The sequence below is a fragment of the Apiospora aurea genome (assembly GCF_038362705.1).
Source record: "Apiospora aurea strain CBS 24483 chromosome Unknown utg000008l_segment0_segment0, whole genome shotgun sequence".
Classification (NCBI taxonomy): domain Eukaryota; kingdom Fungi; phylum Ascomycota; class Sordariomycetes; order Amphisphaeriales; family Apiosporaceae; genus Apiospora; species Apiospora aurea.
In genome coordinates, this window is record NW_027117395.1 from 1,945,156 (window position 1) to 1,971,062 (window position 25,907).

Sequence of the window (25,907 nt, forward strand, 5' to 3'; positions counted from 1 at the left end):
GCCAAAAACGCCATGCCACAACACTATAAACAAACAAGCATCATCACTCGTTGTCGTATCCTCGTAATCCAACAGCACCTAACGAACGCTGAAGCACATGTCAGGTCTTCTTCTTGTTGGCCAAGTCCTCGTAGACCTCAAACTCCATGGCACCATCATTCCAAGCGCGTTGAGTACTGGGATACTCGCTCGGCACGCTGCTGTGTTGACTCGCAACCTCGGCATCATTATTTGCTACCCCTTGACCAACGTCTTGGCCAGTCGCCGGTTCCACAATGCCTCCATCGCCGTGTTTCCCTTCTACGCCCCTCTCGCTCTGCTCGGTGGTTTGAGACACGGTCGCCTGAGAGTCGATATCACTCATGGCGTCCTCATCCTCGTAGATATCTACATTGTGTTCGGCCTTGAGGGCGGGCTCCCTGTTTTCAAGATCCTCGTCCTCAATGCCAGGCCACGGTTCGTCTTCGGGCAATGGGAACTGCTGCGGCTCTTGTGCAGCGCCCTGCCAGGTCTCGTCGTCGGTATTAAACCGCCGGCGGGGATGACCTAGATCAAGCATCTGGGCGTCGTCTTCGTAGTCCGACTCATCGTCGTCATCCCCGCTACCACCACCACACGAATCCGTTCCGCTACCTCTATTATCCTCATCCACCTCATCCATAGCACCTTGGTTGGGTCGGTTGTCCACATAAGGTGCATTGCTGTAAGGAGTCGCATAGAAAAATGGCGTCGTGGCTCGGCCCGAGGTGGCGCCAGGGGCACCGAAGCCTGCAGGCCCGGGACTCGGGCTGGCCGTGCTGTAGCGTGGCGTACGTTTGAATCTAGCAGACATTGGAACTGATGGTGAGCGCGTGCCGCGGCGTCGCTTTTGCTGCGCAAATGCCATTGAGTGTGCGGCATTTACACTGGCCCGCACAACTTGAGGCGAAGAGCGTCGGTCATAAGGGTTAGGGTAAGGCTGGGCACTTCCCAAGCCGACAGAAGCCATGCGACGCCTGGCTTGCTGTGGTGACATGATACCAGGTAGGACAGGTGGCATCGAGGTTGTGCGTACATTAAGTGGACGCAACGAGGACCCCGACTTCTGCTCTCTTAGTGCGAGAAAGGGAGACGGCGCACGACTACGACGTCCCGTAGTTAACGATGGAGACTGGCCGTTGTGGCTGGTGAAGAAGTGTTGGGGACTTGGGCTGATACTTGTCGATCGGAGTCTTGGTTGTGCCGCTTGACGTAGGCTGAGAGAAGAAAAACTGTTTTGAGTCGATGGAGACTCGTCAAGCTTGTCATTGAATGCCCAGCAGTCCTCTAAAGCGTCAGCCTCAGGTACGTCTTGCTGACTGCTTTGGGAGTCTGGATATATCCGACTTAATTCCCTGAGCCTCTGCCAGCTCCAGCCGTTCTCGTACGCATCTTGGTCTTGGATGTAAGCTTCGGGCTGGGTGATGTAGAGACGATGGACACCTGTAGCCTTCATGACCACGCTGGATTTGAGAAACCGAACGTCCCAAATAGCAGGTGTAATCATCTCGGACGGCGACAGGAACCGTAGTCGTGAGTCTTTGTGAACCTTCCGTAGGGGCACCCACGGTTGTTGCAGACCAAGGAACTTGCCCACCCGATGGTGCACGTTGGAACCGTGATAGAAGTTTGACTGAATGCGTGAGACGGTCCGGAACGAAGTTCCAAAGGCAGCCGCTATCGCTTGCTGTACACTGTGGGCATCGGGACCACGCACCGCAACCTTTTTCACAAGACCACGACTTTGCAGTCGCTTGTCAATCATGCGATCCGGGGGGCAGGCGCGAGGCAACAGCCACTCAAGTTCCATATCTGGGTCAGCCCATTCGTTGAAGCCTGGGGAGTGAGGCTCATGGACGGAGACACTGTTTGGCATTTGCGTCCATTGGTCAACATCGACATGACTGGCCCCTGAGAGACGTTGGCTCATGAGTTCTCCTGGCTCCATCCACACCCCCTTCAGAGGAAAGGGGAGGAAAACCACCTCGAGCTCCCATGGGTTGCCAAAGGTAGGATCAGAAGACAAATGACTGAGTTCCGCTTTTAGAGCCTGGAGCTCATTGTAAAGATGGCTGCGATCACTTGTGCTGGTATCGTCAGAGACGACGCTGGCTGTAGAGTCGTCAGCGCCAGTATGTCGGTATCGGCTGGTAGCGACGCTGCTGGTGTCTTGCAGCTGCTTCTCCAGCTCCCCAACACGAAGCTCTAACTCGGTGACTCGTAAATCCACATGATCATGCTTCTCGTGGCACTCATCATGACCGTTCTCCGTGAACGATACGTTTTCCAATCTGTCCAGACGCTGGCCATGTCCTTGTACGGTGCTGGATAGCTCCTGGAATTCCCCGTAGCGTGGCCCTGTAGATTGCAATTGGGCATCCCTTTCCTCCGTGCGGTGGACAGGCCTAGGGGTGTTGGTCACTGTGGGCAAATCATCATTGGACGCGGCAACACTATGTTGGACTGCATTACCTTCCGGTCCGGGAGTATCCTTGATGGTCTCCAATGGAGTCTCGCGAAGTCTGGAACGAGCACCATTGAGTGTATGGAGTCCTTTGCCACCAAACGGCTGGAGATATCTCAGGCGGACGGAGGAGGTCGTGGAGCTGGGCTGAGATTGCAACACACACTGGCTTGGGATTGGTGGCATTTGGCTTGCCTGGCCTCCAGGCTGCGACTGGATAAGATTTGTCCAATCCAGTGTATCTGGCATCGATGGTTCATTATTGACAGTGGCGGCCTGGGTCTGAGAACCTTGTCCCGTTTCCTTGGAGTTGGTGGCATATGATCCATCATTAAAAGTGTGAAAATCCATGGGTTGGCCAGAAGACAGTGGCATTGGGAAAGACAGGTCTGGTATCACAGGGGTCAATGGCTCACGACTGGCCCTGGGCCGCTCGTTCTCCTGCTCGACAGCGGACGGTACCATAGTCATAGCCATAGCAGGACCTTGAGAGAAGGATTCTCGGACGTCGTCGTGGAAACAAGCATGGTGGGAACACATGCACCAGAAAGTATGGTCAACTCCGGCGCCCATGGTCAGGCTATTGGGGTATCCAGGAAATCCCGCCGGGCTTCCGACGGGATGTGGGTTGAGCGCGCTGCGGCTCCAGAAGCGGCGGCAACCACACTTGGGACCGTTGGCACCATGGGTCAAGTCCACGAAATTGCACTGCCCACCCGGCAGCGCCGGTGAGGGCGCGGGCGCGGGCGCTGGGGCGGGCGAAGCCCTGGATAGAGGTCCTCGGCCTCCATCGGTGTATATATTGAAGAAAGAGTTACTCGGAAGAGTGAAGTCGGTCGCGGGTCCTGCCATTGAGCCGGGGCGCGCTCAGAGGAGTCGTGAGCATCGGCAGTGGTCGACAACAGTGTGTAAAGTAGGTGACGGAAGCGCGATTGGCGGTCGGCGGGAATTGATGTGGTTTATGCACGCCCCGGTAGCGTGCGATGAGGATTTCGAAGAAGACCAAAGCGACTCCGACCAGACTCGGCTGGGTCGCGCGACCAGAGGGATCTAGTACATGGCACTGCGATTGCGAAGTTAGTATACATCTAGGAGTCGCCCGCGTTTTTTTAAGGTTGGTCGCAATCTTTTTGCTATCACGGGGGAAACGGGTAAGAACTAACTGTAGCAGACAAGTTATACCAATGGCAGCAGATAATGGGGTGAGTCGTTGGTTTAAATACAGCAGTATACAGAAGGCAGCGAGTAATGCACGCGCTACAATATCAGGCAGAGCAAATGGACAAGTTGCGACAGCGAACGACGAGGTTGCGAAAGTGAGGCGTCTGAGATGGCAATTGGCTACAGGAAAGTCGTTGGTGGGGTTTGGAGGTTGCAGGTCGGGCGAGGTGAACTGCTTTGGCTCTTTGGCTGTGACGGTGACGGTACAAGCGATTTTGTGTGGAGAATGTTCAAGTATTGAAGAGGGAAAAGAGTCGAGCTATCGAGCTCAAGCTCGGGGTGGGCTCTGAGACAGACACAGGCTGAGCCAGTCGCACCTGAACAGCACTAATCATGTACATACATACATTATGTACATATACATATGACTCTTCTCCCCATTCGAGGTGTGGTAGGCCTGGTAGGACTGTACGGTCGCCCAATTACGGTAGCAGGTAGTCCTGGAGAGGAACGGGATGGAATTGTCGTTGGAGAAAGCAGGCATTCACAGGCACCTCTGCCGCTGTGATGCGCAGAGGGAACATGAACATGGGGGCTGATGGAGGGGGGAGGGGGAGAGTCATTCTCTTCCTCGCCCGCCGCCCACTTTACGCGTCAGGGCATCGGCGAATCATGTGCGGTCTGGCTAGACGCGCTGGGTGAAGCGGCAGCGCCCTCATTGGATGACAGACCTTGAGATAGACTCGACGAGCCCCCTGCTCAGTGTCCGAGCAAACATGACAAGGCGGGAAGAGAGGTTAGCATGTCTTACCTTACCACCTTGCACTTTACTTGTAGTTGTAGGCGTGTATTGGACGTGGCCTCCGACTCATCTCACTGCCCCGATTTTGGTTGCAAATATCTGGAAGCCATTCACAGAAGATACTTGGCCGTTTCATGGTTGTCCGTCCACCCGAAACATGGACGCCTCATTCTGCCCATACGCAAGGCGATCGGGAAAACTGCTGGCTGCGGGGGATTTCTACATGCCCATATCTACGTCGACCATGGTTGCCTTCCATTTACTATTCCCGGCACTATCGAAGCACATCTTGCCCCGGAGTATCTCGTTCATATCACATTGCTCTGGAACGAATGGCCTGTAGATGATGCCAGTCTTAATAAGTATCCTATTCTGGAACAGCGTCTATCTTTATGTACACTGAGATGACTATTCCTGTGCCCGACGTAGCTCATGTCTGATGTTTGAATATGATGGGTATGTAGTACAAATTGCTCGTATGTTGTCATAGTATCGTACAATATAAATCTCATATGTCTCTTCAAATCTCGCCCCAACTGCCCATGGGGCCTGCCGCCGCAATCAAGGATCCGGTACCTACAGAGCCCGCGCCGATATCCCAGTAATGCCGAGATGAGCAGCTGCTTTTGCGGACTGATCTGCGCGTGCTCTGGCTGGCGCAACTCGAGGCGTGCCTGTAATGCACAGGGCTGGTAGGTGTAGTGGCCCTGAACGCACGTCGTTCGGTGGGGCGGGACCTGGACACCAAAGGATGATGTTGGCGCACCCTCGCCGCTTTGGCTGCCGCATCTGCTGTGCTGGAAGTGGCAAGGTGCGAGCTCCCCGACACACCCCCTGAGCTGGGGCGGGACAAGAATCGTGACCGCAGATACCGGAACACCAGCCTGATGTCCAGATCTTGTTCCCACTCCTCTTTGGTGAATGTCGTGCTGGCAGTGTTATCGCCTTGAATTTGGGAGGTTCCTTGGCTCGTAGTGGCCGCAGCTTGGGCCTGGGGAATGCTTATTGGCTGCGGCTGCTGTGCCAAGGTGGGTTTGAACTCGGGCAATACAGCAGATGCATCGCGAGGTATCGACGCCTGTGAAGCATCGTTTGCCGTCTCGGGTATCGGTGGCAGCCCAGCGTATGGAATTGGCATCTGCTGTATCCGTGAAAACGTCGAAAATGCCCCTGGATGCTCAGATAACTGATGGACAAACGAGCCAAGCTCTCGGGCTATGCGCTCGAGTAAGCGAAGTTGCCAGGTAGACTCGGCCAGGTTACTCGAGGAAATGTCGCCCGTATCGTCCCGCAATATACTTGACATCTTCGGCATAGAGGACAAATCATCTTCGTCTGGTAAAGAGTCGCCAAACAGCACTGACAATACCCTGTCGTCGATGCCCAAGAGATCCCGTATGACCTTTCTCGTGAAGCGACTCCACGCACCCTCGGGTTCACTCGCGAACACGCTCGCATGCTCGTCGTGCCAAGTCTCACTGTGGTCCACGTCGTCTATTGCGTTGGCTTCGGGCACTGCTGGCTCTTCCAGGCTCCGTCCCGCTTCTTGGACATGGAGAGCACTGACTGCTGAGCGTCGACGCCGGGTTTCCTTTTGTATTTCTTCGAGGAGGAAACGGCTGTGTTCCAACCTCCACGATTCTATGCGTTGCATCTTATCGATATCGCATTCCTCGCCCATCAACTCTGCCTGTGCCAACTCCTGACTTTCTCGGCGTCTCTTTATTCTGCGAGGATTGTATTGTTCAAAGGCATACAGCCTATCCTGCATGTCCTGCCCTATCCCCTCGTGATCCACGCGAAACGAGCCCAAGCCATCGTGGGCAGGCAGCACAGGTGTCGACTGGGCGACACCATCAGCATGATGGTTGGCGAAGTTAGGCACTGTACGGAATTCTGGAAGGTGGCTGTCTAGGCTGTCCAGTTCTGCGTCTTCGTCCTCATCCTCGTCTGCGTCCAAATCATCGATAAGACTGGCGGAATGGTGCTGATCGATACTGTTCTGCGATCGCACAACTGAGTGGATACTGCCCAGGTCACTGAGTTGCGAGCGCCCGGGTGTGGACTTGGTCTGGTGTGTGGTGGTGAGATAGGACGTGGTAGTCCCGGCATCGGTTTCGGGCGAGAACAGGACCCATGTTTGTGATTCTTCAACGGTTTGGGGGATGCCTTGAGAAGCCGCTTGCGTATCGTCCTCGTCTACAGAGCGGTAAGGCCGTGGTATAGGCTGGTGGGTTGGTTGGTGGAACGCCATGACAGCAGCGCGGCTCGAGGTACTGTACTGCGTGCGATATGTCCCACTGGTCCGAGGCCCAGCGGTCGCTCGCTCAGTACCAAAGGTTCAGGTGGAATGAAAAGGCGTGGTCTTGATCAGAGCAAGTTGGACAAAGGCTCGTCGGCGCTGGGCTATATGCACACAAAGAGTCCAGACGAGACCGAGAAGTCGAGTTTGACGGAGCAAATGATATGGAACAGAGGCACGGGTTCTTGGATGGAGGGGTCACGCTAATGGGTAGAACTTATTAAGGCTGGGACAGCTGCAAGCCAGAATAGAAACAAAACACGTCCTGCAGGTTGGGTTTGAGCGAGTTATCCTGCAGGTAAGACAGCTGAATGCCTCATACTGTACTGCAATGCAACCAGGCTGTGGGTGATAGATAACGAGGACGGCGCGGCCTGCATATCTCGAACGAATCGCATGGAGTGGCTAGCTGGCCATCAGAGTACCAACAAACCGGTACGGTGTACTTGGGCTGGCCTGCGGGGGGCCGTCATTCCTGTTGGAACGGACGGGAAGAGGCAGCGCAAAGGGCAAAAAAAAAAGGAGGGGGGGGGCTAGGGGATCGATCCAATGACGGAACGGGGTCAGCTGGGCCTGAGCTGGGCCCTCGTCTCGCGCGAGTGACTTCACCTCCTTTAGTGAAGTGGCGGTCGGCTTGTACCACGATACCCTGCCCCCAACCTGTCTGGTGTGTGTGATCTACCTAGCAGCCAACTAGGCGTAGACGGTAGGGGTCCCCTCCGATACATTGACGATGTGCCGCATCAACGACAGGCAAGTACTACAGCCAGACAGCCTCTCTCTACCTTGTTCGAACATGGTCATTTCATTTCGTTTCTATATCCTACCACTCTCCCTGGCTTACGATACATACTGGTGAAGGCTACATACGTCCATGGCATGCAAGATACATGTACATATTTACACAGTAATATGCGTGAGTTGTCAAGAAACTGGACCGCTTCGCTGCCCAATCCGCTCAATGGTTCAATGGTGTCATGCTGCTAGGAGATTCCGATACCATGCACCCGTCCAGCCGGCCATCAATGGCCAAGCCCCAACTTCTCCGCCCAACAACTGCTGTTATTCGAGCATGGTTTGCTGGGCAACTAGCTGCAGAGCACGTAATAGAGTCTGGTCTTACATGCTATGTAGAATGGTAAACCGCGCCATCCATCGTAAAATATGTCCAGACATCGTACGGAGTAGGTACCTATGCAGCCTGCAGAATTTGAGATGGACGACGCGGCCAGCCGTGATCTTTTCTCGACATACCTTAGCGAATACAACAACATTGGAGTCTTTGCACGTACATCATAGCCCAACTGTCAAGCCATCAGTCATGGTCTGGCACATTCGCTTGCGGCGCCTCGAAAGCTTGTTGCTCCCTGGATCCTCTCAAGGGTTCACCACTAGTTACCGAGGTACTTTCAACGGTCGCTCCCAAATGACCTCAAGCTGGTCATATCAATCGGTTGAGCAAGCAAGTGGTGCCGGAATTCTACCTACGCGACATCAACCGATCTCGGAGCTGGATTTGGGACGAACGTAGCACAGCAGCGATAGCCTTGATAAAAGCATATCTTGGATTTGTTGCGCGTAGGTAGATCTCCTCAACCAATGCCATCTGCCCACTGCCATCCTGGCCTCAAGCGCCCAAGGAGTGAAAAAATGGTAGCAGAGAATCGACCGTTACAAGCCTTGTACATTATTCGTCAATCGATATCATGATGGCTGGGAGGTTTCCAGCACCCTAAGCTCAAATGCCACTCTACATGACTCAAATGACCGGTGCGAAAGCCGGCTTTGCATAGATAGTCTGTTCTCTGCATCATCGCAAACTTACGTCTTAGTACGTTTGGACTATTATGTACTAAACATATGTCACGTTACTAACATATAATTACCAAAACGTGTCGGCGGCAAACCAGTTGATGGCGATACTCCTCGAATAAAAACACGAACAATAAGCCGGTTGCAGGGAGGAAGGCCGGCTATCTGGCTACCTTTAGAGACGGTTGGGCGAAATCCCGTCCCCTCATGGCTTTAACCAAGTCAAATGCTAACAGCACTCTCTGCTTTGCTGCAATCGTTATATCGATGACTTTGGTTTGCCCATCGGTACAGTCAATCCCAACTACGATCTGTGATGGACAGGAGTTCAGCGGGCTCGTATGTATCCCCTTGGACGGATCCCCATTACGTAGCTCTACCGACCGGAGTTAGGTCTGGTTCCCCAAGGAACTATCGAATGGGGAAAGCCATGGCGATTACAGGCATTATAACCACATTCGTATGTACGGGATGACGAACTTGAGGGCTCGGGCATGCTCAGGGCACTCTGTTGTCAAGCACAGGTGGCACTCGGACTGTAATCCCGATTACCGGGTTCACACGATTCAAACAGTAGCACACAAGTCACGTTGTAAAGCAGCATCCGAAGGTACATGAGTATCAAGTGTTTTGTTTGTTTGCAAATGCAAAGATCCTCGATTGACTGTCGTTACACAGTGCTATTCAGTAGCCGAATTAAACGCCAATCCATTTCCCATTGCTCATGATAACTGAATCCACTCTTAAGCGCTGAAGGCCTCGGGGAATCGCTTCATGTTCTGAGCCAGAGAGCCCTTGTTGGAGAGGAACTGAACGTAGGCACCATCAACCTTGACGCGGCCAGCAGCCTTCTTCTCCAGGTACTCCTCGCGGCGGAGGGGAGTGAAGCCCCAGTTCTTGGAGACAATGATCTTCTGGCGACCGGGGAACTTGTACTGGGAGCGGCGGAGAGCCTCGAGAGCGATGGCACGGTCTGGCAGTTTACGTTAGCATGTAATATTTGGCATAGTGAACGTGGCAATGCTTACTGGAGTCACGGGTGCGGCAGCTGAAGAGAATCTGGCCGATGTTGACACGGGCAACGGTACCGTTGGGCTTACCCCAGGCACCACGCATACCAGTCTGCAATCTATCGGCACCAGCGCAAGACAACATCTTGTTGATACGGACGACGTGGTAAGGGTGGGCACGGACACGGAGATGGAAGCCTTCCTTTCCGGCGTACTTGACGAGGTACTTGTTGGCGCAAATACGGGCGGCCTCGAGGGCCTCGGAACTCAGCTGCTCATACTCGTTGGAGACGAGGTGGATGCAGAGAGGGAAGTCGTCAACATTGGCGCGCTTGCGGCCAAGATCGAAGATTCGGATCTTGGGGTCGGGGACACCACGGTTGAACCGGGACTTGGGATACGGCTGGAATATGACAGATTAGTGTCTGGAATATCCATCGACTGCACCCATCAATATCGCGCTGCAGATTGCAGGGGGGAAGACAAGGAATGAGACACCATCGGGTTGTGCGCAGGTCGAAGTAGGAAGAAGATATTCCCATCTTCAACTTGGCACGATCCTCGGATGCGTCACAAATTGCTAGCCTGCAAGATCCCACAAAGCCACGCAATTCCACCTTGTCCCTCTCCTTCTTCGCGCAGAGCATCCTCGCAAGGCATCAGAATAGGCTTACCTTGTTCTTGCAGTATCGGTAGCAACGGGCGGGACGACGAGCCATCTTGACGGTGTTTCGCGATGTATCGTTGTCTGGGGTTTTGGTGGTGGGCGTTGAAGTTGATTGAAGTCGTCAGAAGAGTGAAGTCCACCCACCAGAAAATTGATAGATGCGTGCACTGCCTGCGCGGTCGAATTCCTAGGGTGATTTGAAATCAAATGACAAACTCCGAAGTGGCGGCCCAGCAGCTGTGATTGGCTCAATTGCAGCTGCTTTTAGTGGAGACTTAGGGCTGCTCTTACCCTTTGCCCGAATTTTGGTACCCCACGCTCCGACCCTACCTGGACTTTTTTCCGACCTGGTTTTATCACAACTCGAATTGCCCAGTCCAGCTTGATCCTCAGCAACGACAAGAATAATTCACCACACACCAAGTCCGTCAAGTCACCAACTGTCGCAATGGCCATCAAGAAGAACAAGAAGGACTCGAACTCCTTGAGCTCGCAGTTGGCGCTGGTCATCAAGTCCGGAAAGGGTATGAGAACTTCGCCGCACACAAATTTGCTATGAGGAATATGCATCACTGACTCCCCTCTTCCAGTCACTCTTGGCTACAAGAGCACCCTCAAGACTCTCCGCACCGGCAAGGCCAAGCTGGTCATCATCGCCGGCAACACCCCCCTCTGCGCAAGTCGGAACTCGAATGTATGCAATCCCCGAAGAAGCCGCACCCGCAGCGTCTGGAAGAAAACATGTGCTAATGAAGCTGGATAGACTACTCCATGTTGTCCAAGGTCCCCGTGCACCACTTCGCTGGCTCCAACGTAAGTACAATCCACTCCCTTGGGTACAGTCATGGGTGATAGCCTATGCTACTTCTCCCAGTCTCCATGCTATGCAGGCTATACACGCCTTCGCTACATGAACCCAGCGAAAAAGTCTCCTGTAGACTTTGGAGGGTAAACAGTCGGCTAACAAACCACCCCTTGAACAGATTGAGCTCGGTACTGCCTGCGGAAAGCTTTTCCGCTGCTCGACCATGGCCATTCTGGATGCCGGTGACTCTGACATCCTGGCCGACCAGCAGTCTTAGATTTGACGACAACGTGTTCATTCATCGGCGTTAGGGTTACGGTCTGGGTTAAAAGTCAAGCCCTCATGCCAACCGGTCAAAGGGGCCAAAAATTATTTGCTTGCAGTTTCGCAAGGCTTTACGATCTCCTACGTCTAGGATGCATCTCGAGTAGTTAGTCACAATCTGATACCGAGCGTCGAACTGGACAATGCTCCTGTTGTCAGCAAATGACACAAAGTGATACCCAAATGGAGTTTTATGCTGTACCCCTCAATGTGCCTGGGTATTATGCCAATACGTAGTCCGTGGTGATGGAATTCCTGCTTCTGGCCCTCTCGTGGGCAATTTCGTGCACTCCGTAGACCTCGGCATCTCCCCGGGCGCGGAGGATTTTATCCCCTTTTCCCAACATGCAGCCTGTAATATGGAGAAGGCAGGATACTTCAGAATATGCTGGAACTTGTGTGACGACGGGGTGTCCCACGCGGCACAAGCCCTCACCGTCCGAAGATCTGGCCGATACAGGCAAGACGCTCCATTTACGGGCCGTACTCGTAGTTGCCATTTGGCAATCGAGGGAAGATTTTTGATGCATCTTCAAAGGCGATGCGTGTAATATAAATGTTCCGATGCCAGCTTTCTCATCGCCGTCAGCTATCCCCTTACTGGCTGCTCGCAGTGATCCGAGCGGAAGCTAAAATCAAGTTCATGCAAACGCGCTCTTTTTTGGACGTATCCCACTAATACTATGGATGCCGCCCGCCACGGAGCAACGATCGTTGAGCAATTCCAGACTCGGATACCCCTTTCGATTACATACAGCGTACATGAACACTTGGGGCATGTCCGCCAGGGGCAGATTCCAAGCTGGAGAATCTCGTGGTGAGCCTGCCAGTGAAGTCGCTAGTACGAGTAGGGTAGTTCAGGAGACAGAATATGTGGGGCCCTGCGTTCACGTGATGGGGCGCCAGGCGCCGCGGCACGTACAGGGCGAGGCATGAACATGGAGATTGCTGCTCGGGGTGTAATATAACATTGCTATAGTGTCTGTGAATTGTTTCCACTTGGGTTCCAGAATAGGAGGGACACGCCGAGGACAGGCAGGCAGGGCACGGGGAGAAACGATTCCCATCTTCGGGGCTGTCCAGGCATTAAGAGGTCCAGGATGTTTCAACGACTCCCCAAGCAGCCAAGGGACAGTAAATTGCCGGTCTGAACTTGTGGATCAAAACGACCACACGATCCCAACCCGATCCAGTCTGATTCCAGGGTCCTGGAAAGTCGGTGATAGGCAAGCGGGAGGCGGGAGGAGAACAATGTTTGTTGTGTACGCCAGCGCACCACCATGCCATGGGCTTGAAGAACTAATATCTTGTCCCGTCTCGTTCGCATTTTTCCTGAGACCCTGAGCATTTCGTTTCTAACAATACCAATCTCGATTTGCTTCCTAAGTGCAACCCAAAGGGCAGCGAGATTACCTCCGTTATAGGCCGATCAAGTTTCAGGGTCTTGCGACTACTACTGTACACGGCAATTCGAGCCCAGCTGCCACTCAGCACCAGCGCAGAGCAGAGCAGGACAGAACAGAGCAAAGCGACTGCACGCCCTACTTAAGCGTTGGATTCGAAACTGGATTAATCGCACCGAAGTGGCTGAGTCGAGCCGACTGGCATGCTTGGATCGAGAGTTGTCAGCCAATCCTCCTTCCAGTTTCTGACACCGCTCAAGTGTTAAATATATCGGAGTTGCGCAGCTAGCGTGGACTGGCAGCTGAGGAAGACTGGATACGTACCAGACTCTATTGCTTTCTGTACCTCTCGCTCCAGCCTCCATCCATACGTCCGACTCTGCCAGCCCGTCGCGCTTTCGCATAACGCCACCAGAACGGACGAAAAGGAGCAGGCAAACGCAATTCGAATACGGAGGGCTACATCATTCCTGACATAACAGAACCTTGTGCTCGGCAAGTGCGTGTTGGGTACGTGAGGAACGGCAACACAGACACCCAGACACACCCAGACACCCCGAACCGGAGCGCCATCAGTCCACCCCCACCAGCCCTGGCCAGTACCCAGACCTGTACCCAGACCTGTACCCAGACCAGTACCCAGAACTTCACAAAAATAGCCCACATCGCGCTACTGGGCTAGAGCTAAGAACGGACTAACGTTGCGACAACGTCTGTACGGTCACACCAAAAGTCGGGTGCATTGCATTCAATTACAATCCCATTACCTCCTCCTGCAAAGTCCCCCCCAAGCCCAGTCTCCAAGTCCAACCCAAAGCCAGGTCAAGGGCCCCCAGAGCACGAGCACGAGCAAATCGCAAAGGAGAACATTGGCCTGCCCGTTCCAACATTCTTCAACATTGACATAGCAACCAAACATCAACGTTTTCTCCCCCTTCCCTTCTTTCTCTCTTACACCCCCCAACACGCCAGCCAACTTTGCTGCCGTTCTTTGACCGCCATATATATACACTTCTACCTTTTAGTTTTTGCAACAACCGGCCAACCAACGGTACGCCGTACTCGCGATCCGAGACAGTGATACCATTCTCCCATCACAACACGCATATACCCCCCCACCCACACACGCACGCACGTTCGCTTTGGCAGTTGTCGTGTTTTAAAAAATGTCGGCCGCCACGAAGAAACCCCCTTCCGCGGGTATTGGACGCCTGCCCGATAGCAGCCCCTCTGCTGATAGAGCCGCCTCGCGCAGCACACCGCGTACCACGGCCCCGGTGTCCCCTGCTGCGGCTGGCCTCAACACCACGCCCTCCAGGAACCGATCCATCAGGAGCGGTACTCCCGTCTCTGCACGGGCGGCTGCCGCCCATCGCCAGTCCTCCTCGCTGAGCATCTCTTCTAACGAGGTCGACGAAGCCGCACGTGCGGAGACAGTCGCGCTCATCGACGATCTGAAGGCCAGATTAGAAAAAGCAGACGCTACGTCGGAGCAGTTCAGGAAACAGGCTGAGGTCTTGCAGTCGCGACTTGACGAGACTTTGAAAGAGCAGGCCAAGTTCGAAGAGCGGGTGCATGAAAGTGAAGAGCAAATCGAAGCCCTTCGAAATGAAAAGCGCGAGTCGGCAAGGCAAATGCGCGAAATGGAAACCATATACGAGGCCGAGCGAAGCTCCATGCTTAAGGAGAAGGAAGAGATGTCCAACCGTGAGGAGGAGATGCAGTCCGTCATCAACAGGCTTAAGGATACCATTAACCAGAGGAATGTCGATGATGAGTATCGACCATCGAGACAATGTAAGTATAATCCCTTGTGCACCCCATGCTTGGCACAAAGACTAACAGGTTACCCTTCTCAGCAAATAATTCATCTCCGACGGTAGAGAGCGGGAACTTCGCTCCGCCGTCGTCAGTCCAGCGCAGTGATTCGAGGAACAACTCGAAGCTGCTTCTTCAGAAGGACAAGTTGATTGAGTCACTCCGACTCGAGCTAGCTGAAGCTCAGATTAAGCTTGTTGAGTCCGAAAACCAAGGGGGCGGGCGCCTGCATGAGGTTGAGCGCTTATTGATGGAGGCGCGCATGGCTAATGCACGCCTCATGGAGGATAACGAGTCTTACCAGCTGCTTCTGCAGGAGAAGACCCTGCACGGAGATTTTGGCAAGGGCGATTTCAGCTATATGGGCGTCTCTGCTAACCAAGACGCATTAAGCGCCTTGGAGGGCCGCTCCAGCACCGGGGGCGAAGCACCTGCCGAGGCCAGCAACAACAACAACAACAACAACAATGCCTCTTCCTCTCTCGGTGCCAGCCTCGCAGATGAGCTTGGCGATGCTGCGGATGACTTGGCCGTTTCCACGGTAGACGACGGAGAGCACCAGCGTCGCCTCGAGGGCGAGATTCGTGCGATGAAGGATCAGAACAAGGCGCTCACGTTATACATCAACAAGATCATCGAGCGCCTCCTCCAACACCAGGAATTTGAGCACATTCTGGATCAGTCATCTGATCCCAAGTCCGCCGGTGCAAACGTTAACAAAGAACTGCCGACCACCCCTCTGGATAGCCAGCACCCAGGGGCCTCTTTCTTGGCTCGCGCCAAGTCTGCCATGGGCAACAGTCCTCCCCCAGCAATGGCCCCCGGCGCTCGCCGTCCTCGACCAATGAGTTTCATACCCTCTACCAACACTGCCCACCACGACCCGGATACCGCACCAAGCATCCCCATTGGCCTCGCCCGGTCGGCTTCCTCGCGCCGTCAACCAGGCCGTCCTATGAGCGAACAGATCATCGGGGCTGCCGGCATCGTGAACGCCATGTACAAGGGACCCGATGGACCTATGTCACCAACACTGTCCGCGGGCCGTAACAGCGCCCAGTTCTTCAGCGGTGCCGGCACACCGCGGGCCGCGTCCTCGGGCAACAGTGCCCCTACAGCGGGCAACTTCCCGGGCATGCGCAGCGAGACTAGCAGTGTCTCCGGCGAGAGTGCCGGCGGCGACGCGTCGAACACCAGCGCGAGCCAGAGCCCACCGCGCACTATCGGGTCAGGCCACAGTGAGAGCAAGGGCGGCCACGCTACCTTTGCGGGCAACAAGCCTCGGCCCCTACGACTGGTTCAGGAGAACGCCCCACAACCGGAGCAGAACAAGCGTGCCAGCTGGTTCGGCTGGGCGCAGTCGGCTCTGGCCAACAGGACGGCCAGTGAGGGCGGTGCGAGCGAAAGCATCAAGGAATAGGTACCCTTGCCTCGCTTGGTACTGGCTACCACCTCTGGGCGGGTGTCAGTCAAGTAAAGCAGTGGCAAAGGAGGAGACCTGATCGGCCCGAGACGGTCATTGGTGGTTGTGGATACAAAGCAAACATGACAGCAAGATGAATTGGCATGTTAGTATGATAATTCCCACGGGACGAAAGCATGATGATCATGAGAAAAAGATTGTTGCTAGTCAGCATTACTTACATGGTGGAAGGAGGTTGAAGTTAGTTGGGTAGTGGTGGCGGAGAAGGTAGCAACTGGCATCATTTGTGTCGGTTAGAGGAGGTGTGGGCAGTAAGTTCTAACGATAATGAGGGTTTTACACGTATATAAATTAGTTATAGTCTTAAGTATGCAGGTGCGGAATCTTCTTTTCTTTTTATATACAGTTGACTCTTCTACCACGGTGAAATCTCCTGTCTCGGTGTTTAGGTCCAGGGCTGTGTTGTTTGGGAAGATGGTCGGCTGGACAAGCACGGTTGATTTATAGAGACGCCCGGCTGGCTAGAGAAGTCTTGGCTTGGCCCTTGGGTATATCAACTCTTGTATATATTCCTGCGAGTGTGAGCGCATTACTGGATATGGTTGGCATGTGCCTCATTGTTGAGAGATATGACAGACTAACGTTTTCATGGATGTTCTATTTGAGTATCTATCTACCCGGTATTCTTGAGAACACACATCAATGCCACGTAGTCCCCACTTTCAATGGAATGCATCGACCTTCTCCAGGCTCGTTGCCTCCTTCCGAATCAGATAGTGATGCTACGCCAGAGGCGAAATGATAGCCCCCCTGTGAAGGTGGTGTAGTTTGCCGATCAGGGACGTTGAACTCTATCTCAAACCTTATCGCTAGATTGACAACAAGATCTTCCACCCGCACGAACGTGGCTTGGGCTACCCGCTTGTCTCTGTAGTCGAGAGAAGTCTTGGCCTGGGGGTTGCTTTTTCGATTGCTTACCTCGAATGTGGCAGAGGTACTGGCGAGGTGTGATGCAAATGGCTTTCCGACTGCCTCCGTTGGGTAGAGTGAATAGTCCCAGGCCATACAACTGCTCCAGAGCTCGATCTGCCTATGACGGGAATTGGGAACAACCAAAGGAGCGCCGGATGAACTTGAAAAGAAGCTACTACGTTTCTTGGACGAGTATCCTGAGGGGCAAGCACAGGTCTACACGCAGCACCAGCAAAGAACTCCCCTTACTGTCAAGAGGCCGAGGAGCCAGAAATGACCCTCGAACATTTACGGACTCAAGGGTGCATAAAACTATCGGTGAAATGACACAGATGGACGGATGGGCTTCCGAGCAGCAGGAGCATCGGAAAGGGGGTATGCCGTCAGGTTTGGGGGTGGGTACAAAATGCATTTATTCAGAGTAGCTCGGTACTTCTGACTTCAGTTATTTGATGTAGGGGACAGAGACTGTCCGAAGAAGCTGCTCGTGCTTCTCAGCATTGTGTGATGCGTGCATTATATTTCGAAGACCCCTAGGCAGATGAACGGTTTATCGTCTGGATGCCATGCATTTCATTGTGCTTGGGATAACGTGTCCTTGCTGCCTTTCCTGGGATCGTAATCAAATAGCCGCCATATTGTATACAGATTCATCTGACCGTGTGATGGACGTGGTTTGGTCGTAACTCACATGAGCTCGATGCAGGCAGCAATCATGTGACAGGGCGATGTCCCTGCCGCATGCTGTCTGTTGCCTCGTGTGTCATGATAGTTTACAACGGTTTCTGCCATCGCTTCGTATATGGACGCATCGCAGTCTTGGATGTTGGATCAAGAGTCAGGCGCTCCTTTTCCAGGCATGAGAAGGAGGAGATGGATGTAGCCACATGTGGCAGAGCTGGTTCGGCGTTGGCTCTGCATATATGTATACTTACTCTGCATCCGTGGATGTTGGCATTTCGAACCAATGATAGGAAGCTCTGGACATGTGCCCCTATAAGACTGGCTGTAGAGCATGCCACGTCACTTTGGTGAAAAGGTCGCGTGAACTGTGGCTTTCCACCCGCGGGCAACTCGAATGAGGGCAAAATCGGGGAAGTTGGTGAAAGGCCAAACCGTTCGAAGCCATGTTATCAGCCTGATCACAAACACATAGACCATATGGGCGGTATCAACAATCCTCATTACTTACTTACACCCTACTGGCCCACCGACAGTACGGGGGAATCATCCTGCGAATCCCATATCTCCCCCACACTCAATTAGGCACCGTGATGTCTGAACCACCGAGCCACTTTGACAGCAGAGACCAGCAGAGACATGCATGCATATCTCACACCGAGCGAAGTCGAGCTGGACTAGTGCCGGACGGGAAGGAGGGAGGAGGAAAGTAGGGAAAGACAAATATAAGCCATACTCATTTAGAGGAGAAAAACGTCATCGCCGACCGGTCGACCTGATCACCAAATCTAGGACAAAAATGTGTCTTGGTGGTGTAGGAGTGCCCAGCCGATTGGTAATCCTCCCACACAGCTTGGGCTCTCTATTGCTGCGGGCGGTAGTCAGCGAGCCTATAGCCATCTCGGGTTCCTGCGCAGATGACCCAAGTCCAGTCCAGAACGGGACGCCGGGACAACACAGCAAGCACACAGAACCAGACAAGAATGGACTGTGGAAATCTGATATGCGTAGTGACGCCAGATTGGAAAGATGATGGTGGATGCTGGTGACAGTCTGGCAGAATACAACTGGCGAGAGAGCTCAAGGCGCAGCCCGTCCAGGCGGCCCGTTGCTTAGCATTATGTCAGATCATAGTGTTAGACGACTTGTCCGCAATGGCTATAAGCGTCTAGGTGCCTGTTTCTATTTAGGCAGAGCACGTGTATTGGCTCGCTGATGGGAGGCAGATGCAGTGGCAGTGTCTGAGTAGGCAGGTACCTTGTGGCCATTCAATATGCCAGAGACATTGGCGGGTGGTCCCGGATCTACTGGCTCCCGGCCGTACGCATGCAGATGGGTTCTTTGGCATATAGGGTTGTGAGTATACATGGCTGTCCAGTCGGTTAATGCCTCATTGCTTGTTGAGAGGATACACGACAAGCAAAATCCGCTTAGATGCAGGAAGGAAGATGAAGAAGCCAAAAAGTGCGCAAAACTTTCCTCACGTGTGTTGGTTGGCTATCACGGAAGGCCGGTTAAACCAGCTCGAAATGCTACCCTGAATCAAGGCTTCTGATCAAGTCACCAATCGATTCCCTCTCAACCTGCGATACGTTGGTAAGGACAATAAGCGATACAACATTGAGAACAGTCACATAGTCGGCCCGCCCACTTGTCCTCTTCTGACAGGCTGACGAGACCTGCGGTCGTCTTGGGCATCTATCAATGTGCTAGTAAGCGCTGCCACAGGGCAAAAATATAAGCAATATTTAATATAAAGCCACGAGGATGAGTAAGACTTCTCCAATACGGAGTATGTGCATCTCGATTCGGTTATGTGCCATCTCATCATACCTACTGTCGGGTTCCTTGCCAAGAAGGCCATCCGCGCATGCGCGCGTGTGCGTCCTAATCCCAACCTCTTAATTTTCCTGTCAGAAGTGCATTGAGGAGGGAGTACCTGGGCAACGGATAGGAGCGGGATGTGCGTGGAAATCGGCGCCTCTGCCAAATGGCGGTAACCAAAGATCGGTGGGGTGCAGGCCTGCAATTCACGATGCAAAAACAATCAAAGGCAAATGCAAATGCAGGCAGAAAAAGCTCGAAGGGGGGCAGCGTGGAGTAGAAGCCATATGGAACAATCCGTAGGGCTTCAGCACAGCTCTTCTGCTCCAGGGCCAAGTCACGGGTACTTTCTCGGCACTTCTCCAGCGCCTGCGGCCTCGACTCATCAGCCTGTAGGTCGCCGGTAGCCACAACCTGCCTGCAGAACTGCCTGCCCGCCAATGCCGGACGTTGTACTCCCACATTTCCCCCTACCCACTTCCCGGAGCCCCGGAAGCGTGGGAACGCATCTCTCGGCTTGTTCACCCACCACCTCCTTCCTTCAATCCTTCAATACAACTTCCGATTTGTACCTGCCTCTCGTTCGTTGATTGTGGGATTTTTCTCTTCTCTTTTCTGTAGAGCACACCGCACTTAGGTGGCGTGGAGTAATAAACCGCGCAATGGGGGTCAGTCTGCAGAAGCCGGCTCCCCCGCGGATCAAATGGAAGAAGAAAGAAGTCGAGTACCTGAATACACACAACTACCGTAGCAAAGTAGGCTGGATAAAATTCAAGTGTTAAACTGCAGTATGTACAATTGGGAATATTTTCCATGCCAAGTCAACACCCAAGGGATGTCCAGTTGACGTCGGAAACACCTTCAACGTTTAGATGCCTAATAACGCTTCAGATTTTCGACAGAATGAACCAGTATTTGACGGTCCAAGGGGTGTTTACGCTATTGTACAGTTGAACGACAGCTAGCGCGTGCATTGGGCAGAGCCGGCCTTTTCTCCTACGGCACCTACGAGAGCAGCAGCATTATGAACTACACCTATGGTACGGCATGTACATACTACACTGGAATAGGATAGTTCAACCCTGTTGCTTTTTAGAAAAACATGTATTTGGTAAGGAGAGGTAAGCATGACTCGAGAGCGTCGTACATACCAAAGCACAATTCTCGTCAAATCCGGATGCGCCAGGGAGAGATGGCCCATCAACTTGCGGTGCTCGCTCTCTGCAGGCTTCGGCGGAGTACCACAGATAAATCACGAGTCTCAGACAAGAGCTGAGATTAGCGTGGAAATGGCGCTGTCTAGACTTTGACAGTCAGGGGTGCCGGGGTAGAGAAGGGAGGAAAATGTGTGCCTTGGTGCCCTATTTCCCCTACTAGCACCAGACTTGCTGGAAATGGAAGCCAGAAGACGTTTCTGTTCCATCCGCGATACTGTACTTCCAGCGAATACGTTTCGGGTACGGATAGGTTGGCCCGAAACGGACCAAGACTTTTCACAATTAGAGAAGCGATGACGAAAACGGAGATCTCCCGACGGACATTTCATTTTTGGCGGAGTTGGAACCCAGGTTACCATCAACAACTTTCTACATCCAAGTTGTTCCTTTGGCTCCTGCCTGCCTGCTGATGGGTTGCCAAGTTGCTTGACTTGACTTGCCCTACGGTTTTCGCTTGGATCCGAGCTGTCGGGGTGCTGTGCTTACCACCTGACGATGCATGATTGGCCGGCAATCACCTGCGCCAGTTCACCTTTGGGATCCTTTACTGGTGCACTATTATGACGCGTTGACTGGCATATGGATGAAGAACCCTCATGCTTCTTCGCCCGGGACCATAATTCTATTGATAGATTATGAGCACTGAGCATCGAGGTACATATCTCCATACCGGTTTCTATCCATCATTGGTTATGAATGCTGGCTCTTGCACATAGATGAGAGGAGGCATCGCATCGGGGATCACCTATCCACGTGAAACCAGAAGGTCACCATGTCGGCCTGTGAGTAAAAGAGGCCATTTCCCGACATCTGTCTGGTTTCAGCGCAATTAGCCTTAGCCGAAGGTACTTGCCTAGCAGAAGTCATACACAATTGTCGGTCAAATCGATCAATCGAAGGAGGGAGTTAGGTAGGTTAGCTGCTTTACCTTGCTTGGGCTTCTAGGTAGCCTGTCATCTATTGGTTAGGCCCTAGGGAGCGAGCGAGTGACTGTCTGACTGTATCGGGTCTGGACTTGGGCGGAGTACTTCAGGTACGGCTAACGGGTACGCATCCGGGAAGTATGGGCACTGTAAGGAGGCACTTTATGCATGTCTGCATGTGGTTGAACGGGGGATGCGGCCAACCAAGCCCTGGTCTTTGGCGAAGATTGCTGGAGGGCAGCGTACAAGTACAGTGTCGGAATCTGAGCAGTAGATGTACAGTAAGTACCTACACTGAGATGCACCGACCCAAGCCATCAATGTCCATCAATCAACCCCCCATCTCTCTCTCTCACTCGCTCACTGCGGGCGCCGAAATCCCCCATTTCTCAACGTACCTACAATTCAAGTAAGGTTTCTTTGATTATCGCTCCTCAGGCTAGGCTACCGACCACGACACACGACACCAGCACTAGCTAGTCTGCTAGTATTGTATGCGACACAACTGACATTGTCTTTCTTTTCCCTCGGGCTGTCCTTCCCAGTCTACATCATCCGCCTGAATTAGTTTTTTTTTTTTTTTTTAAACTTCCCTCTCGTTCGTTCGTGTCTGGTGGCCTACTTTGTAGTCTCCCGCCCGCTTGCCTGTCTGTTTTAGTCTGACGTCGACACGCCATCTCTACATTCTCTGTCAACTAAATACCACTCAACACTTGGAACATTGGAACGAATGCTGCCGCCCGCGGGCGCCAAACTTCCCATCCGCCTGCAAAACTCCACATTTCGTCATCCAGTTAGACCAGACGACAACTGTTTTTCCCATAACACGTCTGTCTGCATACTACTGCATTGCGACTCCTCTACGTTACGTACTTCTCTGCCGTACAGCTACAGCTACATACAGCTGCAGCGCCAGTTCAGTTCTTGGTCCTTGTTATCCATCTTTTTCACTACTCGCACCCCACGACCGGCACAACTCAGAGTTCAACCCCGTTGTACTCGCACCTCACTTAGCCCTTGCGACTGGTATAGTAGAAAGAACTATCGGCCAGCAAACAAATCGTCGCGCCCCATCAGGACCCGGGATTTTTCTAAGCCTGAGTTTAGGGCATTGCGGGGGAAGACACATCTGGGACAAGAGCCTTAGGTAACCCTCTTACAGCGGCCATTTCCCTATTGCACCCGGAATCCACGGCTCAACGCTTGCCCCGTCATACGAACGTACGCATACGCGATACACCCCCTAGTCAACCATTCGCCCGGTCCGTGGTCCAGCACAGCAATAGTCCCACTGCCAGATTCATCATGATCAGCCGCCCTCGACCCACGAGTACCCGATTCTCAAGCTAAAGCAAACCCTTGGGAGTCGCCGCAGAGGTTCCAGAGACGCCAGCCGTGCTTGCAAAAACCCTTGCCAGTGTCAGCCCACTCCAACACCCGCCAACATGGACAGGTCCGGTACCTTACCCAACAGCGCCAGCACTGCCGGTCTGGATGCCAGTGTCTCCAGCCTGAACTCGATCGACCATGACGCCAATTTAGACACACAGCAATCAAAGTGGACGTCTACAAACACCTCTCTCACAGCTTCACCTCTGGAATCCAGGGAGAGTTCGCCGGCGAGGACACACGGAAAGCCTACAACCAGGTCAACCCGCCCACCAGTAACAGCGACAGCCAACAGTTCACGGAAGAACAGCCTACAAGACCCGAGCCCCTCGAGGTCAAGGTCGGTTCAACACCCCACAGCAACTTCGCGGCAACAGTTATCGTCGGCAACGACGCCTACGTTACCGCCACCTCCAACGTCTGAACCCATTCCACGTACACCGCAACCTCAGAAACCATTCGTTGCGACTGAGCATCCAAACAGCTCGCCTCGGTGGCCAGTATCGCCGCGATTGAAGTCGCCGCCGCCTGCCCTCAACAAACCCGCCGTACCAACGTCCCAGCCGCTTCGCAAGAACGACCCGGAGCCTCCTGCAATCAATGTGCAGCGAGCGACACCATCACCAAATCCGCGCCCATCGGAAGCCTCTTCGCAGGCTGTTTCAGATGCCGAAGGTGACGACGGCGCTATGTTGCCCTCCGGCATGAGGACCCCGGCGAGAGGACCTAGTGGTGCCAGCTCGACATTGGAGACTGTCCAGGAGGTCAGCCAGCCAAACACTCCCGGTCCTGATCTTAATATGGCCATACAGAAGTTGTCACAAGCGGCAGTTGCGACCTCCGAGATGGCTTCTAGGTCCGATTCGGCCGTGAACAGGCCTGGAATACCTGGTAGGAATGGCGCAAACAGCGAGAGCGGCAGCGACAGTGGCAGCGTGAAGGCCACCACGCGGAGGTCCAGCTCTGTTGCCCCGCCTCTGCTACAGAGTCGGCAGTCAAGTTCGGCTCTGAAATTTGCTGGGAAGGGCCATACTACAGGGGAAACGTCATCGAAACACATCACAGTTGAGGAAGAGGAGGTCAACTCGATGCCGCGTGTAGCATTGGGCTTGAAAGAGCCAGGGCAAAGTGTAAGCGGGAGCTTGAAAACCAAGCCAAGTTCTGAGACGATTAGGCCGAAGAAGGAGAAGAAGAAGGTGACAAGGAAGCAGCCAACATCTGGCACGGGTGAGCCACCGAATTTACTTATTTCGAGACCACCGAAGTTGCGCCACACTCAGTCGACAAGGTCGATCTCATCTGTGGTGTCTTCTTGTCGTTCGCCATCGAAGTTGTCCGGCCAAGGGTCGTACACGGATGTTGTCACAAGTCCACAGCAGCTCTCCAAGACGGCATTGCGTTCTCCCAGCATTACTGCCCAAATGACCAATTTGCTAACAAGAGGCCCACGTGTAGCATCATCCAAAGCGGATATCTTCGAGGCTAAAGTCGCCAGCGCGGTCGAAGAAGCTAATTCATCAGATTCGGATGAAACATTTGTGTATGACTCTAACCCACCAGATGTGAGCGACAGGCCACGGCGCTATCACTCTCGTACGCCGAGCGCGACGTCCATGGTCAGTCAGCTGGACCGGAATGGGTTGCGCAATATACATCCTCTCGTTGAAGGCAGTGTAGCCACAAATCCGGCGATCAAAAAGAACATGAAATTCGTCAACACGTACAACAGCAACGGGGCCGAGAGTATGACTGGCGAGGATGATGGCAATGGGACAAGCCGCAGTAATGCTGGTTCGGCACGGGGTACCGGGCGCCATCACCATCATGCCGGTCGTTGGGGTCGCGGCAATGGCAGCAGCCATCTCTCTCTCTTCGATAACGAGTCTCCCTTTCCTAATGCGGCACGATCCAAACTGTCTGGCAACACTTCCAGAGTCTCGTCGAACCCACCCAGCCCGCGCTTTCCTCCCCACCAAAGCAGACCGATGAACGGGAACAAGCGACAGATGGCCATGGTCGGTAGCTACGATATGGACGATACAACGACTGGTGCCGATGATGAACGAACGCCTTTGATACACAACGGAAACTCTATGCGTTCGAACAGATCGCCTCGGAGTCGGCGCGTGCAACGAGAGCAAGACTTGGAGTCGAGGTCGTATCATCGCCCACGGCCTTCTTTCCTTAATCGATTCGCGAGTTGCCTGGTCCTGACAGTGATGTTGCTTCTCGTTATTACAGGGGCGATTGGGTTCATGTTTGCGACTTCACAGCCTCTCCTCGATTTGGAGCTCGTCAAGATCTCCAATGTTCTAGCAAGTGAGCAGGAGCTTATGATGGACATCACCGTCAGGGCTCATAACCCCAATATTGTGGTTGTTTCAGTGGACGCGGCCGACTTGGAAGTCTTTGCCAAGTCACCTCATGCGGGGACTGATTCCGAGTGGTGGCGAAGTCCCCACGGAGACGACTTTGATATCCTCGATGATCCTCCAAACGATCCTCCAGTCGGCCCACCGGAACCTCCTGGAAATAAGTCAGCGCCCAATATGCGACTGGGCAATATTGTCACTCTCGATAGCCCTCTGAATTTTGAAGGGTCTTTCTTCCGTGCTGGCATATCAATGGCATCGGGTGAGCTACGCCTTGCTCGCCCTGGAAACGATACGGACGGAGGTTCGGAGCGATGGGAGCACATCCTGAATGACGAGTTCTTGCTTATCGTCAAGGGTGTACTGAAGTACACATTACCGCTCAGTCAACGCATCAGGAGTGCGACGGTGACGGCGCAGACGAAAGTGAAGCCGAACTCGGCGAATGACCCAACTTTACGACCTAATGGGACCGACTATGAAATCGGCATATCCTAACGACATTTCCCCTCATCTTTGA

The 25,907-nt window shown here is 53.5% G+C and overlaps 6 protein-coding genes across 6 annotated transcripts; 3 read left to right on the top strand and 3 right to left on the bottom strand.

The window, feature by feature from the left end:
- Nucleotides 1-100: 100 nt before the first annotated feature.
- On the bottom strand, nt 101-3,334 carry PG986_012075 (uncharacterized protein; the record flags this gene model as incomplete). The annotated part of the gene is made up of 1 exon (XM_066848297.1): nt 101-3,334. The coding sequence occupies one exon, from the start codon at nt 3,332-3,334 to the stop codon at nt 101-103; it is 3,234 nt and encodes a 1,077-aa protein (XP_066694993.1).
- A 1,631-nt stretch (nt 3,335-4,965) lies between these two features.
- Nucleotides 4,966-6,699, bottom strand: PG986_012076 (uncharacterized protein; the record flags this gene model as incomplete). The annotated part of the gene is made up of 1 exon (XM_066848298.1): nt 4,966-6,699. One exon carries the CDS (start codon nt 6,697-6,699, stop codon nt 4,966-4,968), a length of 1,734 nt encoding a protein of 577 aa, XP_066694994.1.
- Nucleotides 6,700-9,302: 2,603 nt separating this feature from the next.
- Nucleotides 9,303-10,288, bottom strand: PG986_012077 (60S ribosomal protein uL16; the record flags this gene model as incomplete). The annotated part of the gene is made up of 3 exons (XM_066848299.1): nt 9,303-9,532; nt 9,588-9,972; nt 10,244-10,288. 3 exons carry the CDS (start codon nt 10,286-10,288, stop codon nt 9,303-9,305), a joined length of 660 nt encoding a protein of 219 aa, XP_066694995.1.
- Nucleotides 10,289-10,684: 396 nt separating this feature from the next.
- On the top strand, nt 10,685-11,318 carry PG986_012078 (60S ribosomal protein eL30; the record flags this gene model as incomplete). The annotated part of the gene is made up of 4 exons (XM_066848300.1): nt 10,685-10,760; nt 10,827-10,916; nt 11,000-11,049; nt 11,220-11,318. The coding sequence occupies 4 exons, from the start codon at nt 10,685-10,687 to the stop codon at nt 11,316-11,318; spliced, it is 315 nt and encodes a 104-aa protein (XP_066694996.1).
- Nucleotides 11,319-13,934: 2,616 nt separating this feature from the next.
- On the top strand, nt 13,935-16,006 carry PG986_012079 (uncharacterized protein; the record flags this gene model as incomplete). The annotated part of the gene is made up of 2 exons (XM_066848301.1): nt 13,935-14,565; nt 14,628-16,006. The coding sequence occupies 2 exons, from the start codon at nt 13,935-13,937 to the stop codon at nt 16,004-16,006; spliced, it is 2,010 nt and encodes a 669-aa protein (XP_066694997.1).
- A 7,065-nt stretch (nt 16,007-23,071) lies between these two features.
- On the top strand, nt 23,072-25,885 carry PG986_012080 (uncharacterized protein; the record flags this gene model as incomplete). The annotated part of the gene is made up of 1 exon (XM_066848302.1): nt 23,072-25,885. One exon carries the CDS (start codon nt 23,072-23,074, stop codon nt 25,883-25,885), a length of 2,814 nt encoding a protein of 937 aa, XP_066694998.1.
- Between the last annotated feature and the right edge of the window lie 22 nt (nt 25,886-25,907).